Raw genomic sequence first — 18,338 nt, 5'->3', positions numbered from 1 at the left:
AAAAAAAATGTCTGTCATTGACCATGTAAGATTTTCTTCCATACATGGTTCATACATTCATAATAGTGCACACTGATGTTTACAGTGATGACTCACTCGACAAATCTCAGTTTGAGGGTGGGGTAAAAAGATATATGCATTAACCAGGGAGAAGCTTTTGAAAAGGAGATGAAAAATTTAACAAGTCAAAATACTGTCACGATGAGGCACACCCACAGCATTTCAATGAGCTTCTGTGGATCTGGAGCATAAGGTAAATGCCAGCGCCCTTCATCTCATCGCAAGCAGCTCTGCCAAACAGACTGTGAGGCTGTGAAGCCATCCAACTATGAGTTCAACTCTCTCATTAGTGATCAGCATTTATTATGTAAAGTGTGACAGCTCTGATGTGATGTGAAAACTTAGACTACCAGGGGATGTTTCTGTTGTGTTCAAATGGCAATTAGCCTGTACCCAGCATATTCATGCAGCCATGCCCAGCAATGCTCAACAGTTGGAGTGTTATGTTGCCATCACAGGTGCTTTTCTGCTTTAGAAGTTTTGAAGTTGGGATGACAGTGTCCAAATACCTTCCACAGCAAGTAAATATTTGTAGTTTTGATAAGTTTTGAAGACAGAGTAATGCACAGTCCTGAATTACTAACTCAAACAAGTACTTGTAATAAACTTTAGTTAACAATACATTTTGTAATTGCTTTTTTGTTTTACATTTTTGTGACTCTGGCATCAGAAGGCAGCTGGCTGTTAGTCAGAAACGTCTGCAGTACTCATAACTGAACAGAGCCAAGTCAGAACAAATCTATACAATCAGATTTGGACTTGTTATTAATAGAATAGATGATAAAATGTCTGCTTGAACCGTTGTTTGTCGAATGTGAGAATATCAATTTCTCATCTAGGTGAACTGCAAAAAAGCCAAAGATGGGCATTTGGAAAGCTTAAATATTTAAGACTCTGCAATTTTGCCAGATACACTTCCATCTGTGAAATGTTTTCGATGTTTGCTCATAGAGAAGTCAAGTTTTGATTAGAAGCTACAAAGAAAGCAGCGATAATTAATCATATTGTTGTATATGTTAATTTTGAAGCATGCTAAATGAAGAAAAAATACTATCTTATATTCCAATGCAGTTTTCTGGATCACTGTTTATATTCATGGTAAAAACTAAAAACAAACCAAAAAACATTTTAACAAGATAGTAATACAATCAACCTTAAGTCTTATTTGTATAAGTGACTGCTTGTTTAGTGTGTTATGTGTACACCCCAGCTTTCCTGATTTGAAGGTCTGCTAACTCACTGAAAACTTTTCTAGCTTTATTGTTTGTCATTTTTATTGGGCCACAGCATGTGGCTATTTGAAATATTCAGTCAAATTTTTTTGAAATTACAAAAGGTGCCTCACAAGGCTTAATTAAGAAGCCTGTGTTTATATAGAGACATTACCAGTAAAAAGATACACCTTCTCATTAATTTTTTTCTTTATTTTTTTTTACGAATGTCTTGCCTTCTTCATGGGGTTGGGACCATCAGTTGTGTTGTGCAGTCAGGTTGGTACATAGTCGACAGCCCTATTTAACAACTGTGAGAATCCATATTATGATAAAAACCAATCAGCTAAGTAAACAGAAGCGACGGTCCATCATTACTTTAAGAACTGAAGGTTAGTAAGTCTGGAAAATTGCAACAACTTTAAATGCATCCCCAAGTGCAGTTGCAAAAACCATCAAGCGCTATGATGAAATTGGCTCACGAGGACCGCCACAGGAAAGGAAGACCAAAAGTCACCTCTGCTGCTGAGGATAAGTTCATCCGAGTCACCAGCCTCAGAACTGGCAAGTTAACAGCACCTCAGATTAGAGCCCAGAGTTCTAGTAGCAGACACATCTCTACATCAACTGTTCAGAGGAGACGGCACCAATCCGATCTTTATGGTCAAATAGCTGCTCACAAACCACAACTAATGAAAAGCAGCAAGCACAAAAGATTTCTTTGGGCCAAGAAACCCAAGAAATGGACATTAGACCAGTGGAAATCTGTATTTCAGTCTGATGACGCCAAATTTGAGATCTTTGGTTTCACCCACTATGTCTTCGTGTGACGCAGAAAAGATGAATGGATGGTCTCTACATGCATGTCTCCCACTGTGAACCATGGAGGAAGAGCTGTGATGGTGTGGGAGTGCTTTGCTGGTGACACTGTTGGGAATTTAGTCAAAACTGAAGGCACATTGAACCAGCATGGCTACCACAGCATCCTACAGCAACATGCCATCACATCCCGTTTGCTTTTAGTTGGACCACGCACCTCCAGTCTGTGTAAGGGCTATTTGACCAAAAAGGAGAGTGATGGAGTGCTGCACCAGATGACCTGGCCTCCACAATCATCTGACCTAAACCCAGTCCAGATATTTTGCGATGAGATGGACCACAGAGTGAAGAAAAAAGGGCCAGCAAGTGCTCAGCATCTCTGGGAACTCCTTGAAGACTGTTGGAAAACCATTTCAGATGACTACCTCATGAAGCTCACTCAGAGAATGCCAAGAGTGTGCAAAGCAGTAATCAAAGCAAAGGATGACTGTTTGGAAGAATCTAAAATCTAAAACATGTTTTGACTTGTTTCACACTTTTTGCTTACAACATAATTCCAAATGTGTTCATTGATAGTTTTGATGCCTTCAGTGAGAATCTACAGTGAAAATAATCTTGAAAATAAAGAAAAAACATTAAATGAGAAGGTGTGTCCAAATTTTTGACTGGTAATGTGTATATAAGAACTAATTTGTGCTTATTGAGTGCAACTTATAATTCAGCAAACCAGTGCTGAAGGACGTTGACAGCAGAAAACCGAGTGTCTGATTGTAATGTACATCTTTATGCAGATGACACAATTTTGTAATGTAGCGCAGACACTCTGTATGCCGCTGTCAAAGTCCTTCAGCACTGGTTTGCTGAAGTTTGCTGACTGGATTAAGCTGGAGGTGCTGCATGTTTTTACTGAGTTTGAAAATACAAAGCTTTAATTAGCGTGCTTCTGCAACCTGCAACAAACTTCCGAACAATCCAAAACTTGACTCATTTACCCTTCTCTCAGGGTTTTAATTTCAGCTTACTTTACTTCCAGTTGCTCCTTGTTGTAGTTGTTTCGCTTGTTTTAAAATCTCAAATGCTCCAATTGATGCCATTTTAGAAGCTTGTTCAATATCAACCCTGTGCACATTAATGCTAAATTTAGTGTGGAAAGGTACAGTGTTACAATATGTCAGCATCTGTGCAGCCACCCAGCATTTTTACACAAACACTTGACTTTGAGAATAATGAAGAGCAGCAGCAGGGCACGGTATAATAAGCAACACTAGAACCTTTGTGTACGCTCTCTGACATGGCTTTTGTTTTGGAGTGCCCTCCATATTCAGACGAGTCTCTGCATTTGTATTTCCACATCCAACACAATGCACCTGCTAAAGTGCTTGTTGCCGTGACACACTTTCCTTGATTGTGTTTAAAATGTATGCACTCCTTTACCATATTTTACACTGAGAGAGTATACTTCACGTAAGATAAATACATGTTGGACGGTGGAAGTGCTGTTGCTAACATTTCTTTCTTTCACTCAGCATGTGACCAAGAACACCTTGGAGCATGGCCTTTGAAGGAAAGATCTAATATTAACTGGCCGACACACCTGCATGATTTTTACATTATTTATGACACTTACTTATTTCTTGGGAACATGATAGCTTTTCCAACTCCATTTTGTAATTCGCACCTCGTGATGGCAGACAAAAAAGCTTTTTTTTTCCCATTAAAGTTGTCCAGTAGTGCCGCCATGATGAAGCAGTGATGTAAACTTTTATGCAGTCTATGTGCATTAGTTTCCATGACAGCACAACATCCAGTGTCCATGATGTTGTCATGCTTTTGTTGCATTTTTAAAAGAATGACATTTGTATTTAATGAGTATTTCACGAATACTAACCATTTTAATAGCCACCAAGACACTACCCGAATACGGAACCTCCATCTTGGCTTATGAGGGATAATTTAGAAAAAAGGAGCGCAATCAGTATTGGAGAGTCTGGCCTGTCAATACCTACAGTCAGCTCATGTATATACCTAATATGTAGGTAATACATGCAAAATATGTACGTCTGTAATATGTAATCCCCAAACTACCCTTCAAAATCTATTTCTGTAGGTGCACTTGTTGCTGTTTTAAAGGACAAAACACACTTTCTGTGAACCCATGAGCACAAATTCTCATATTTGATCACGATGAACTTTGTTAAGCTTAATTTCACTCAAGTGCGATTAAAAGAAGCTGCATCACACTTGCCCCCGTGCTGCTACTGTGACATGCCGGCCTCTGAGAGATGGTGGCGGCTCCATTATTTCTCAGAAAATAACAGTAATTCAAACTGGGCTCCTCCAGTCACTTATACTTCTCTGTAGTGTTTCTCATTTTTTCCTGGACCACAGCAGGAGGGACTGACAGGGCAGTATGTGAATGCAAATAAGATCTACAGCTTCTTCTGCTGTGTGCCAGTGTTGAAAAAGTATTTGAATTATTTTAGGAAAAAATGTCTCTAACCATCTGTTGGTACACACCGGAGCTGTCAGGGTGTGAAGAAATGAAGGAAATTATTCTCTGTCAGTGACAAGAAGAGAATAATGTGACATCAAAGCTATAATATAGTTGTTCTACTGTTTATTTGCAGTTTAGAAATTTCAGTTCTGCTCACATCATGAGGTGTAAGGGTCATCCTAGTCTTTTTTTTTTTTTTTCAAACTTGAGTTACATCCATGTTCCTGCAACATCCCACATCATATTCTTTTAAAATGGGACGTGCCCACACATGACATTTCAACTGCACATGCTGTGGTGGGGGATGTGTGAATGGACCTTTTCAAGGATTGGAGTGGAGAATATAAAACAACCAGGAGAAACAGACAGACAGAAAGAAGATATATTTAAATAACTGTGTTTGCTGTGCTTCAAAAACCTCTTTTCACTGAACAAACAATGAGATGCTGCTGAAATGAAATCATTGTTGTTTTCTTGTTAGATGTACAATTTGCCAGTCTTGCTAATTTAAAGAAGAGAAACCGAAACTTGTGCCACAGTCACCATGTGGCACTCTCGAAATGCTTTTAAATCTCACACGACATGCAGCGTGCAGTGACAAAATCTGTTTTTACGCTTATCTGAATGGGTGTTCACATCACAGCAGTGTGATCACAGCAAACATGCGTAATTCATCAGGTGTCCAGGCAGCGCTGTGAAACGCGTCGTGCGCTCTCTCGTGGATTTTCCTGGACATTATTGTGCTCAGTTCCAGAAGGAAACCGAAGCTTTCGGGAACACGTATGGGGCAGTGCAGTGTCCACTCGCCTGGCACCTGTTGCTGGCTTGTTATTTTTTTTTAGTGCTGGCCTGTTGAGGATTTAAGCGCTCACATTCCATCGGGATCATGTCGGAGGAACAAACTGACTCCAGTTTGTCCTCCAGTGGCTCCTATTTTAACAATGCCTCAACTAGAGTCCAGAGCAGCTTCGTGTTTTCAGGACCCATGTTTGTCATTTTGATGGTGATGATGGTGACTTTGGTTGTTGTGATAGTTTTGGGCAACGCGCTGGTGATTTTGGCTTTTAAAGTGGACAAGAGTTTGAGGAGACAGTGCAATTACTACTTCTTGAATTTGGCAATATCAGACTTCCTCGTAGGTAAGTACAATCTTTTTCGTGGAGTAAAAGAAGACTGAGTAAAGTTTAATGTTTCCTTCTGCCAGAGGGGCTTTTTTTTCTAGACGACATGATGTGATATGATAATAATCTTTATCCTATTATATAGTCCTTATCTTCCATGCCTGTCAGTCTCCCTGGACTCAAGATAAGTATTATTAAGTACAGAGACTGCATATAGTTAAATTCAAAGATTACATTGCTGCAAATTAGTTAGATGGGTACATATTATTATGCAGTTTAGATATCTGTCAACAGCATTGCTTAATTTTTGCAACCCTGCAGTCTTTCTATATGATCTGCTCTTTCATATCGCAGTTAATGTGGCATTTTATATATACACAATTATAAAGTTAATGATGTTGCTATCATCAAATTTAATGACAATTTAAAATGCTCATTAATGTACAGTACTTTTAGCTGCTATAACATCTGCTATAAAGACTTATTTTGTGTTGATACTGTTTTATTTGATCATATTGTTGCTGATTATCTGTTTATACTCTGTTAATCAGTTCTGAGAATTAGTTTTTTAGTAGGCTGGGTTTTTGATTCCATGACAACCTAACTGTTTGTGTAGGGGCGTTCTGCATCCCCGTCTACATCCCCTACATCCTCACAGGCAGGTGGACGCTGGGCCGAGGACTCTGCAAGCTGTGGCTGGTCATGGACTACCTGCTTTGTTCTGCATCAGTCTTCAACATTGTTCTCATCAGCTACGACCGTTTCCTGTCGGTCACCAGAGCAGTGAGTGGAGCGTACTGTCCCTCAATGTGTACGGTCATCAGAGTGAATTTAGGACAGTGGTAGAGCAAAAAAAGAAAAACAAAACTTGCTACATTTGTAAAATCATGTGCAATATTGTCTTAGAGCTAAAACAGAACATTTTAGTGTTTGCTGTCATCTTGCTGTGGTTTGCAGGGATTTCACTACATCCACCCAGTTTAGTCATTTGAATAAAACTTGCTCTTAAAGCATAATGCTTAAAAAAAATCCCCTACCCATGTAAGTATACAAATGGTTCCTTCTTATGGTCTGTGGCTTATTTTCTGATGAGTCTCAGAGGTCACTGGTTGGGGCAGAGCCACCTCATTCCCCCAAATGTGCCCATCTGCAGAGGTTAATCATTCCTGACCCATTCAGGCCCAGTGCCACTCCTAATTATAGTTTTTCCCCACGACGAAGATAAAAAGAAGTCACATTCTGACTTTGGGAGACAGTCGGTTTCCGCAAATATCCAGAAAACAACACAACTGTCAATAAGCTAAAACATTTGAAGGCTAAATGTGACGTTCTTATATTCTTTAAATTTGCACTGAATTACGTTTAAATCACTGAATCTGTGTCCATGCATTGACAGTCTGTTATTTGTTTTATGTGGCACCACTGATTTTGTGTTTTCTGACCATCATGCATTTGCCACATATTTCATAATTAGCATAATTTTCAAGTCTCAGCAGCTCTTATCTCCATTTAGCCTTTTGTTCAGGCTTCTCCATGCATTACCCAGCTGACTGCATCCTATACATGTGAACGTTAACTCAAAGGTGGGATGAGGCTCGGCATGGCAGACAAAGGGAGTGCTCTGTTTCCTTTCAGAAGCAAACACTTAACATCAGAGCAATGAATACAAATAACACCAGAGAGAGAGATAGAGAGCCTCTTCTTTAATTAGCTAGCTTTGATCATAGAGATCCTCCTCTGTGCAATAGTCCTTCCAACCTGGAGAGATCAATCATCACAGAAACAGGCCACCGGCAGCCAAGTAACATTTTCCTAAAAGCATTTGTCTCTGAACCTCGAAAGACAAAGGGCCGTCAGCAGTCACAGACAAAGTTTGTCTTTGAAAAGAAAAGACAGAGTGAAATTACATGCATATGTTTAACAGAGGAAATGACAGCACACTGCAGCGTTGGAGTGAAAAAACATCATATTTTATGTGTGAGATTTGATTTTCACTGTGAGCTAAAAATCATCTGATAAAGTGTCAGTTGTTGTTGTCTAGCAACAACAATAACACAAAAACAATGTCTGGTTTGGACACCTGATTGACATGCAGCAGAGGGCAGAAGTGCTATTTGCTGATTACTTTATACAAACCTAAGTAGGACCATGTTTCATCGTCATTAATTAGAAAGAACTACAGTGACATATATTTGGAGCAGCTGAAGAGGCTGTAAAGCATGTAGTCCACTGATCAAGAATGTGGACAGGGACATAGGATGTGACTCTGATTAAGACAAGTGGTCATGAGAGGTTCTTCACTGGTTTAACATTCATTGACACACTTTCTGCACTGCACAGTCTAAGGCGTGTTATGAGTTCAGATGTTCTGTTTCTCCATCAAAATGTTCCGTAATAAGAAGAATTATTTGTCAGTGCTTTTAAACATTCAAATGCCATAGCTGGATTGTATTGTTTTTATTTTATTTATTACATTTATTGTAATATATTTATTAGATTCATACTTAATTATAAACTAAAAATCTCAGTTGTAGGCTCATTACAGTGTTCAAGGATCTTTTGTAAGGTAAACTCAAGGATTTTCTAGACGTGGTGGCATAAGTTCATGTCTCCTTCCTGAACACTGGCCTCCATTGTAACACTATCCTGTGATTAGTTCAAGGAAGTCGGTGCTGTGTGAAATAGTGGTGGAATTAATTAAACTAAATTAAGCTAAATTACTTTTACTTAAGCATTGTGTTCAAGAACATTTTAAGGCACTTCTGTCACTTTTTTCATTGCATTCAGTGTACAAACACTTGTTAATCCATTGCAATAATTTGATAAATATTATTATGATAAATATTTATAGCTATATTAAAGATAAATGTTTCACATGAAAAAAATTGCAGAGTATAAAATAATACATAGTCATAGATCAATTACACACCACTATGTAATAGCTACTGACAGATATACATAAATGTTGCATATACATTAATTCATATTTAACCCATTTTTTTATATACTTTATAACAATAAAATACTGACAGAGATCCTTCTACCTGAATAAATATTTTTGGTTTTGATACTTGATAATAACATTCATAGTATAATTTATGTTGATAATAATTGAAATGAGAGTGTTTACTTGTAATACAGTGTTTCTAAAAAAATCATTCTGTTCTATGTTTTTAAACTCTGTTACCGAAGCAGTCTGAGTAAATAGGCATCTGTAAATATCCCTGAAATAATCAGAGATTATAGCAGTAGTGGTAGTGACCTACCACTGGCAGCATTACTCAGCCATGTTTTCTGATTTATGTTTCTGTTTACTGCAGGTGAGTTACCGTGCCAGACAGAGCATGACTCATCAAGCCATAATCAAGATGATTGCGGTCTGGGTGCTAGCCTTTGTCCTGTACGGCCCCGCTATCATATTCTGGGAGCTGGCGGTGGGCAGAAGCCGCGTTCCAAAGGATGAGTGCTTCGCAGAGTTCTATTACTCCTGGTACTTCCTGCTGAGTGCCTCTATGCTGGAGTTTTTTTCTCCTTTCATCTCTGTGGCTTTCTTCAACCTCAGCATTTACCTCAGTATACGCAGGAGGAGGCTCCACAGCAGGGACGCCCAGCTCCACCTTCAAGTGAGTGAACCTGCCTCTGCTCAGGGGGAAGGTATCCCCCTGTCCCACAACTGGGGGTTTGGGATGAAACTGGCTGTAAGAGGCTCTATTCACTCCCAGAGCTCCTCTCCTAGTTTGGGTAAACTAGATCCCTCAACCAGCAGGGCTGCCCTGCCTAGCCGTCTGTCCAGGGATAAGAAAATTGCTAAGTCCCTGGCTATAATAGTATGTGTGTTTGCCATCTGCTGGGCACCGTACACCCTACTGATGATCATCCGTGCTGCCTGCAGAGGGCGATGCATCCAGCATCACTGGTACGAGGTCACCTTCTGGCTCCTGTGGCTCAACTCGGCTGTTAACCCATTCCTGTACCCGCTGTGCCACAGTAGCTTCCGCAGGGCCTTTAGCAAGATTCTGTGCCCAAAGCAGCATACGACTCCCCCATCATCTGTCCTGCGTACTGGCCAGTGATGAGCAGATTCCCATGGATGGAAAGAGATGCACAGTGTGCCAAAACTATGGATGGAAATATTCAAACTCTAACCCATGGGCAGTAGAAACTAATTTGTGCACTACAGTTTGTCATATAGACCATAATTAGTAGTTCTTAGTTGTGCTTTTCAATGTTTGGATGTATAGGGTTTGGACTGCACAGCATAATGTAATTTACTACCTTTAAGTTCATTACATTCAGCTAAAAGGCAAACACCAACAGAAGTATTATCATAATTAATATAATAGAACACACTGGAGAGAAACAGCAAGTTTAACTAAGGCATGTCAGAGAAAAGCACAACAGCCAGAAATAAAGCAGACTTTTCTTCAGGCCTGTTGTCAAATATCATGTAGGCAATATAAAAATAAGATTAATTACTGTATCTAGGATTGATTATGGTCAAGAAATGTATTTTTCCTTGACTGACTGGCACGTTTAATGTCCTCTTAGATGTCCTTAACGAGTGTCAAACAGGCTAAATAGCAAACTGTGGGTAGTTTAGGTTGTCTAGGTCTTTATATGAAGCAGCGTATATCTTGAATTTCCATATATATAGTCATAAATGTGTTGTCCACACTGTGGCGTCCTCGATTCAGCTGAGAAAAACAGATCGCTATCACCCTCTGCTGTCAGAAAGTTTACCACTCTTATGATAACAGAAGCACAGTGATGAAAACACAAAGTGCCATTACATTGTAGTAGGAAAGTGTAAATTGAGATGCGCTGTCAAACCTTATTCTGTCTCTTTTCGGGGCATGTTGTCATAGATTTAGAATGAACTACATTTCTGCACACTTTGAGTACATTATGTTCACATTTGATTCTCTATAAAAACATGATTTCTTTGCCACAATCTTCAAAAATGCAAACAAAAAGGAGCATTATTGTTGTATTTAAACTATTTATTAATTACTATTACTATTATTAGTCATTCATTATATGTTATCCAGTGATTTAAAGACTTACAGTAACCCGCTGATTGTAAGATGTTTCATTTATTTCGCGGAAACGTGTTTGACTTTGTATTAGAAAAGGAAGCCACCTGTTCAACAATTGTGCCAAGTTACCATTTTACTGTGATGACCAGGCGCATGTGTCCTCATGTGCCACTAGATGTCACCATTAACCTTTAAAGTTTCTTGTGCTGCGCTTCATAAACTGAAGTCAGCCTCTGAGATACATGGTTTACATCGACTGTTGTACTTTATTATATCTGTGTGGATTTTCTGTGAAATGTATGGTTTATGTTTGCACCAGAACCCTGAATGCTTTGAGTTGCTATTGAGAAATGTAGCCTGTTAGTCACTGATCTATAAAACTGATGGCGCTCTTTTTGCGTTTATTCACATTCTGTTGTTTCACTGCACTTATTGTCACTTAATGATTTTAAAACTTGAAGACTAACAGTGAATCGTATGCTTTCTCACATGATAAATGCTGTCCTTGTGTGATGCTGTTGAATTCTAGGAATTTGTGCAATTGGAATATTACTGTTATTAGTAGCGGCCCAGATGTTATTTGCTTGGCTCAGAGAAAAGGTACATTTTTCTTTTTTAAATCTGTGTGTTTTAAGTGATTAAAAGTTAGATTTTTTTTTTTAAAAAAAGATGCACAACTGTGTAACTAGTGAATAATCTTCATGCACAGTCTGAAATGAAATAAAAAAAAACATTTATTTCTGTGCTGTTTTGTAAATGAACATGCACTGTGCCCTGTCGTTGCAGTCCGTCTGATGCCTAATTGGGTCAGTGCCAAATGCTGAATGTGTTTTGTTTGATGCGTAGATGAAATGCTGAGGGTGCAATAGCATTTGTGCATTGTTCCCCAGTCTAGGCAGGTTTGATTTGATAGATTAAATAAGTTCTTTCCAGATGCAGACTTGTTAGAGCTGTAATTACGCCATCATGTTAGATAGCGGGGTTACTTTTGCAGGTGCCTGGGTCCCACATGGGACTTACATTGCTCAAATTGTTGCTGTTGCCTGCGTGCACATCTGGGCCCCTGGTCAGGTGCTGGGAATAAGGGCACAGCTGCAGGGAACAGGACTCTGCTCCCCTCCCCTCTTCGCTCCCTCTCCGCCCATGGCATGGTGGGGGGACAGAAGCACACGTCTGACCAGAGGGATGCAGGCGCATTTCCCTTGGGACGGCAGAACTGCATTTATCAGCAGAATGGCAGGCTGGGCTTGCTCTCTGTATATCTAAATGCGACAGCGAGGGCCGTTTCACTATGGAGTACTTTCGCTGTGTGCAGTTATGTTAGGAAGAGTACTGCTATTGATTTTGTTGATAGATTGAAATGTCATGGTATGTGTGCCAAAGCGATTGGCTACTGACTGAGGCTTTTTTGGGGATCATGCCAGCTTAAATTGGTCTAGGAGAGGCCGCACTGTGGGAAATACAGACGAGAGATAATAAATATGAACACATAGAAATGTGTGTTCATGTGCCTCTTAATCCCATTCTCTCTGTGTGTGTGTGTGTGTGTGTGTGTGTGTGTGTGTGTGTGTGTGTGTGTGTGTGTGTGTGTGTGTGTGTGTGTGTGTGTATGTGTTTATGACTGCATGTCTGTGACCCCAAGCAATGTATCTAAAAGATGTGACCCCAAATGAAGTGCACCTGTGCCCCTCAAGTTTACAGAGCCCCATTAACAGAGACCCGGTGTTCAGAGGAGGGCGAATGCCTTCCTACGTCCCCAATGAGGTTCTCCGAACAGCAAACTCTTAGATGGTCTTGTTTTGCACTTAGCCGGAGTGATTTAATGCTGAAATTTTTGTTTTTTGAGTCGGATAATACCTCATGTCTACACAATTGACAGCAAAAGGTTGTAGACATGTGTATATTATTTGGAAAAAGACGGAGGCATTTTCCCATTCTAGGATTCTGCAAAAAAAGTAGAAGCCGATATTCTGCACTTGTGGTATTTTGGAGTCACGCTCCAACATCAAAGTGTACCAGCAGACAAGATCAAACCACTTTAGTGTGCAGATAGAGGTCACAACTCTGACCTCTTTAGAAGTTGTAGCATCACTTAGTGTACATTTTCCCTCCTCGCAGGCTGCTCACTTTCTCAGCTAACTAGATCTAAACTGCAGTTAATATTTCATGAGGAACATACTCAAATAGAAAAAAAAAGACTATTTCTGCTTGATTTTCCCTTCTTCCGTTTTCCCTCTGCTTTTTCCTGCAGTGTACTTCCTGACTAGAGATTAAATAATTCCATTGGAATCCTCTTAGGATGGGTTCCCAGCACTTGGCAATTAAACAATTACATTTAATCAGCATGGGGCGACGCTTCAAGTCACCCTCATTTCAGACGTTGATTAAAAGCAATTCTGCAGTGGTTATTGCTGTCGACTTTCGAAACTGTGGTTCACTTAGGTTTACTGCATCTGTGGGGTCAGGTTGGATAGCAATATGGCAGGTTCAGTGGTGGTCGAGAGCTGTATCTGCCTCTGGTGTGTAAAACTGTAATGACAGAACTCAAGGCAGATCTTATATTGTCCCTTAAGTCAGAGCTAGTTAGATTACTTAGAGACATTTTGACCCTACAGCAAAGAAGACTCAACGAACAATGGAAAGGAGAGGGGCATTAAGTTATGCATGTGGGAGTATAGATGCTGTGTGTGTGAGATAGAGTACACGTGAACACTCTTAAACGTACTTGTCTGTGTCTATACGCAGCTGTTTCTTTCTGCATCTGCATTTAAGTGCATTTGGCTTGAATGAAATGCACCTTGACATGTACAATTTCATCATGCCATGCAATAACATCTCCCTCTGTGATGGCAAACAAGCTGAGAGAGGGCACAGGGGGAGGGGAGGTTTTTTTTTGTGCGCGCATTTGACATTATGCTCGTGTGGATGAGTGCTACGTGGCATAGTGCTGGAGCTGACTATAGTCTTCCCTGTGCAACACAGATGAGTTGTGATGGATACCCGGCCCCCTCATGTGAAACCCAGGTGCCCCTGTTTCATAAGGCACCCCACTGGCTCTCCAGCCCTCTTAATTAGCGGCTTCCGTCAGCTGGCACCCAGGCCTTCAAGCATCCGTCGCTGGCCTCCGCCGCTCACTCCAGATCCTCAGCGTTGCTAACAGATTCATACATGGGCGTGCTGAATAAGAGGCGTTTTGTAAACCTGCACATCATGAGTGAATTTCCTAGCTTCTAGATGAAATGCATGCTGGAGGGAGGAGAAAATGCTGCTCGACTCTGTGTGTTTCCTGGTTTTATTAAAGATGGGCAACTGCAGAGAACAGGCCGTGAGTATTTCTCTCAGCCGCAGACACACTGTAACAAGACATTGATGATTTTTATATGATGAAGTCAAATATAGATAAAAGGTTTCACCAGGATGGGAATGTAGCCTTTTTCCTGGTGCAGTATCATAGCAGTGCTGTAACAATAGTCTCTTCTAATGACATTCCCCTAGTAACTTCTTGCCTCTGCGAATCTCAGGAGGAAAGAGCTACAAAAAGTGATAATTACATGAAATATACATAGAGAATAAAGGGAGCATGTTTACATAACCAGGCCCATAAATATCTGACTGAGAAGACATTGTTCTCCAACTCCTTTTAAGCTGATCTCCCAGGGATGCCATTTTAATGACATGATGGTTTAAAGAGATGCTGCTCCATCTCGTTCCATATTTAATTAACTTTTGCTTTTCTGACGCAGAGGAAAAACAGAATAAAGAACGCGTGATAGAGACAAACACACACGATAGCGAGGAGACAATAACAAATAGCTGGGAGAACAGAGAGGGAGGCAGGGGGAACATGAGCAGAGACCTTGTCATGCTTTTGTGAGCTGTTTACAATACAAAAGATGCAAAGGGAGAGGAGTGGTGGAAGAGCATAAGAGGACTGACATGGGAAAGGATGGGAAAGAGCAGAGAAAGAATAAAAGGGAAGCCCCGAATTTAAAAAAAAATTATAGGGACAAAATTAAGCAAAAAGAAAAGAGGGAAAAGATACGACCAAGCAGGGAATACTGGAAGAGCGAGGACATTGTTCACTCGTGGGGCTCCATTATGGAGGATTTTTTAGTTCATCACCAATGAGCGAGCAAGCAAGCACAGAAAATAAATGTAAAACTGAGAGCATGAAGCAGTGTGTTTAGCTGATATTCAAGAAAAATAAACAACCATTAGCAAAAATAAAATCAAATACAGAAGGCCTTTTAAAAAAAATGTCTAATTTGGCCTCCTTCTCCACATTTACTTTATGCACACAAAGCAGCCTTTCTGCCATGTGTTCATTAAATAAACACATGATGCAGAGACTTCTGCTCATTTAACACACTAAATAGTGCAGAAATATGTTGACATGTTTTCCCGCACACACATCCAGAGCAGTGGACCATTTGAAAGCGGTTATGAAAAATCTTTTAACCAATGAATTTGTGTTCCGGCACTTAGATACAAAGGACTCAGCCCAGAATTTGCTCTGCCCTCCTCTCTCTCAGGCAGCGTGTTTTCCATTTTTACTGTCAGCTGTATACAGTGTACGCTGCATTATTGATAGTTTCTTTCCCTTTTCTCTCCTCTTGTTAGACTCTTCCCTTGTCCTCATCTCATCACACCAACCACATTGGCCACAGAGCCTGGAGAGTTGCGGTGAATTTGACCCCCACCTGGTCTATATTTTATTGCTTAGTGTTTAATACATTTTTGAGAATCCTCCCCCATCCCGACAAAAACGGAAAAAAAAAAAAAGAAAAAGCTAGTGGCTTGTCTATTTCAGGTGTCTGTCTTGGTGAGGCAGAGGGAGATGACTGGAGGGGGATACTCACCTTCAGTTCTCCCAGTACAGGAGACAGGGGGATCATTAGAAGGGGGCTACAGAGGAGAAAGGAGTGTGAATGTGTTTGTTTGTCTCTAAATGTATTAGCTTTGTGATAGACTGGAAACCTGTTCCTCCTGCTTTTTGCTAGAATAGACTAAGTCCCCTGTGACCCTGAACACAATAAACAGTTTAGAGCAGGGATGTTGGGATAAAAGATGTGCCCTTCCCCCATTAATCAACTCTAAATAAAGCATTGTTTAAAAAATAAGCGTATTTACAGTTCCTAGTTTTGCACGGTGTAATTTAATATCATCAGAATCACCAAAATTCACACCTCCAGGTCTGCTTCTATCTGTCCTTGGTATCTGTACATTTGCAGAAGAAATGTCTTTAAAGTAACTTTACTCTGAGAAAGATAATATATAATAGTTTTCACAGCTGGTTTTGGTTGTTTTTTCTTATTACTGTGGATATATTTAAATACAAAGAGACAGGGTGGACACAAAACTACACAGGAAATACCCAAAAAACAATGCCAAATGCCCTGGTGCTCCATCAAAAGCACCCTGGCAGGGCTACACACTGACGTTGAGGCGTCCATTTTGCTGACACAGTTCTGAAGTGAAAAGATGGCTCTCTGGATGTGAAGTGCCGGTGTGAGAGATTGGGTTACCTCAGACACTCCCAGTGGATCTCCCGGCCAAATGGAGCTGGATCTCACGCTTGGGCGCACATATTGAATGCCATAAGAGGTCTCTGAGGTCTCCTTCAGTGGAAGGAATGCACAGCCTAACAATGTGGAGTTTTCACCAAACTAAATTTTGCACCAAAGAAGAGAAATAGCAAGGACACCGGAACACGAGGGACACACGCTGAATGCATATTTGCGCAGGTTGTTCGTGCGGGATAAAATAGCACATTTTTAAGCTTCCTGGAATGGCAACATTCTGCACCGGGTTCAGCAGGATCTCATAATTCTTTAATAAAGTCTTACACAGGCTGCCACTTTTCCTCTAGAGGACTATGATGGTCAAATAATTAAAAAAAAAATAAACAAAATGCCATTTCGCACACACATCCTGGACAAGAACAATGCCATTTCAGCTACTCCCAAACATCTGGTCCGACTGCCCGGTTTCACTAAGGACTGGCCAGGTTCTTAGCAGCATTGAGTGGCACTCGCGTTGAGGTTATGTTTAGTGCGATGACACCGCAGAGGATCAGCCAGGCTAAGTTATCTCTGAACAAGCCATCCATTCTGCTGCTTTCTGATGGAAGAATACTTGGGGGCTGTGTAATTATATTGCTTTAAATGAACCCCAGAGAGCCCCCTGCCAAAGCGCCCACAAAGTCTCACACTTGGGCGAGTGTCAGAAACACAACGCTTGTGTATGCACTCATGTGTGTAGCTGCGTGCACGCATGTGTGTGTGTGGGTGTGTGTATGTTTTGCTGCTTAGGCTGGCGTTAAAAGGGAGGCCGCAGTGGTTCTGATACGCCTCACAAGTGAATTTAATTAAATCATAAATATGAGCTGGAGGCCGCCACCCAATTTAATGTAATGGATGATGTGGGCCAGTCCATCTCTGGCAAAGCAAAGTTCTGGACCCATTCAAATGCCCTTGAAGCTTATTAAAAGTGCCTGGCACAGGGAGATGCTAGCAAAGTTGTTTAATGGATGCCCAGCTTGCATTTGGTATGACAGTTAATGCTGGGCTGTACCATCTCTGATTTGGATGAGGGGTTGCGTCTTCATTGTGGAAGTCTGTCACTACGAGAGGCCCTGTCCATTCTTCATCTGATCCTCATTTTAGCAATGCAATAAAAAGCTAGTAGATGACAGACAGCATGCACATTTGATGCTATGCCCGAATAGGAAAATTCAATTCAAGACATGTTTGACAAAGCTGGATTACCCAGATGCTTTATAAAACACCAAATGTGATCATTTATCTGACAAATTACCTTTAATATCTCCATCCAGATGGATCATATGTTTTTATATATATGTTTTGGGCATAATGGACGAAAGCAATATTTATTTGCTCCTGTCCTTGTTTTTATTGCACAGTTAAGTATTTTCTGTATTCAATATAAATTGAAATGCTGCATCCAGTGCATATTACAAATGAAGGATTATTTTACAGCCTTGTTACTCGCAGTAGTTACAGTGCTATGAGCTGCAGTGCTGAGCCTTTTCAAAACAACACTGAAAGCTTCAACAAATGTTATCCTGCTCGCGTGTCACCACTGATGAATTATTTGCTGAGACAGACAGATGTTGTTGCATGGGTTTCGTCCCATTCGGCAAAGGCATAAGAATCTTTTCCTGGGTCCCCCGGAGTGCTGGAGGCTCCCTAAATAGACCTAGCACAAGGGTGTGCAGAATGGGACCGCACAGGGTGATGGGTAATGGAGTCATTAATAACACAGACCTCCCTTAAGATGCTCAGATGTTCGTTAGCGAGAGCCACAAGGGAGTGAGGAAAAATACGATGCAATTTGATACAATGAAAAAAAAAGGCAGTGTAAGCTTCTGATGATGATCGTGTTTATGCTGTCATAGGTCTTGCCTGATGGGTTAATTGTGTTCTCACACACACACACACACACACATACATTAACATAAAGACGTACACAAGCCCTCTATATAGAGGGACAACAAAGCCATTCCCTCACGTATTCTTCGCACACACACACTGACATAAAAAATAAACACAGGCCTTCTGAATGGGAGGACATTGAA

General features: G+C 40.6%; 1 protein-coding gene across 1 annotated transcript; it reads left to right on the top strand.

Annotated features, from left to right (window-relative positions):
* Positions 1–4,919: 4,919 nt before the first annotated feature.
* LOC110956843 (histamine H3 receptor-like) lies at positions 4,920–11,397 on the top strand. Its single transcript, XM_022202580.2, has 3 exons — positions 4,920–5,723; positions 6,322–6,488; positions 9,026–11,397. Exons 1-3 carry the CDS (start codon positions 5,471–5,473, stop codon positions 9,776–9,778), a joined length of 1,173 nt encoding a protein of 390 aa, XP_022058272.1. The 5' UTR covers positions 4,920–5,470; the 3' UTR covers positions 9,779–11,397.
* Positions 11,398–18,338: the final 6,941 nt, after the last annotated feature.

This window comes from Acanthochromis polyacanthus, chromosome 9, assembly GCF_021347895.1.
Source record: "Acanthochromis polyacanthus isolate Apoly-LR-REF ecotype Palm Island chromosome 9, KAUST_Apoly_ChrSc, whole genome shotgun sequence".
NCBI lineage: Eukaryota > Metazoa > Chordata > Actinopteri > Pomacentridae > Acanthochromis > Acanthochromis polyacanthus.
The sequence above is the reverse complement of the archived record's forward strand: the minus strand, read 5'-3'. Positions and strand labels throughout refer to the sequence as shown.

Bases quoted from the DNA above. Each gene is read 5' to 3' on its own strand.
- LOC110956843 (XM_022202580.2), top strand. From the start codon at position 5,471: ATGTCGGAGGAACAAACTGACTCCAGTTTGTCCTCCAGTGGCTCCTAT. The intron at 5,724-6,321 runs GTAAGTACAATC...CTGTTTGTGTAG, and splicing joins AATATCAGACTTCCTCGTAG to GGGCGTTCTGCATCCCCGTC. The intron at 6,489-9,025 runs GTGAGTGGAGCG...TGTTTACTGCAG, and splicing joins TCCTGTCGGTCACCAGAGCA to GTGAGTTACCGTGCCAGACA.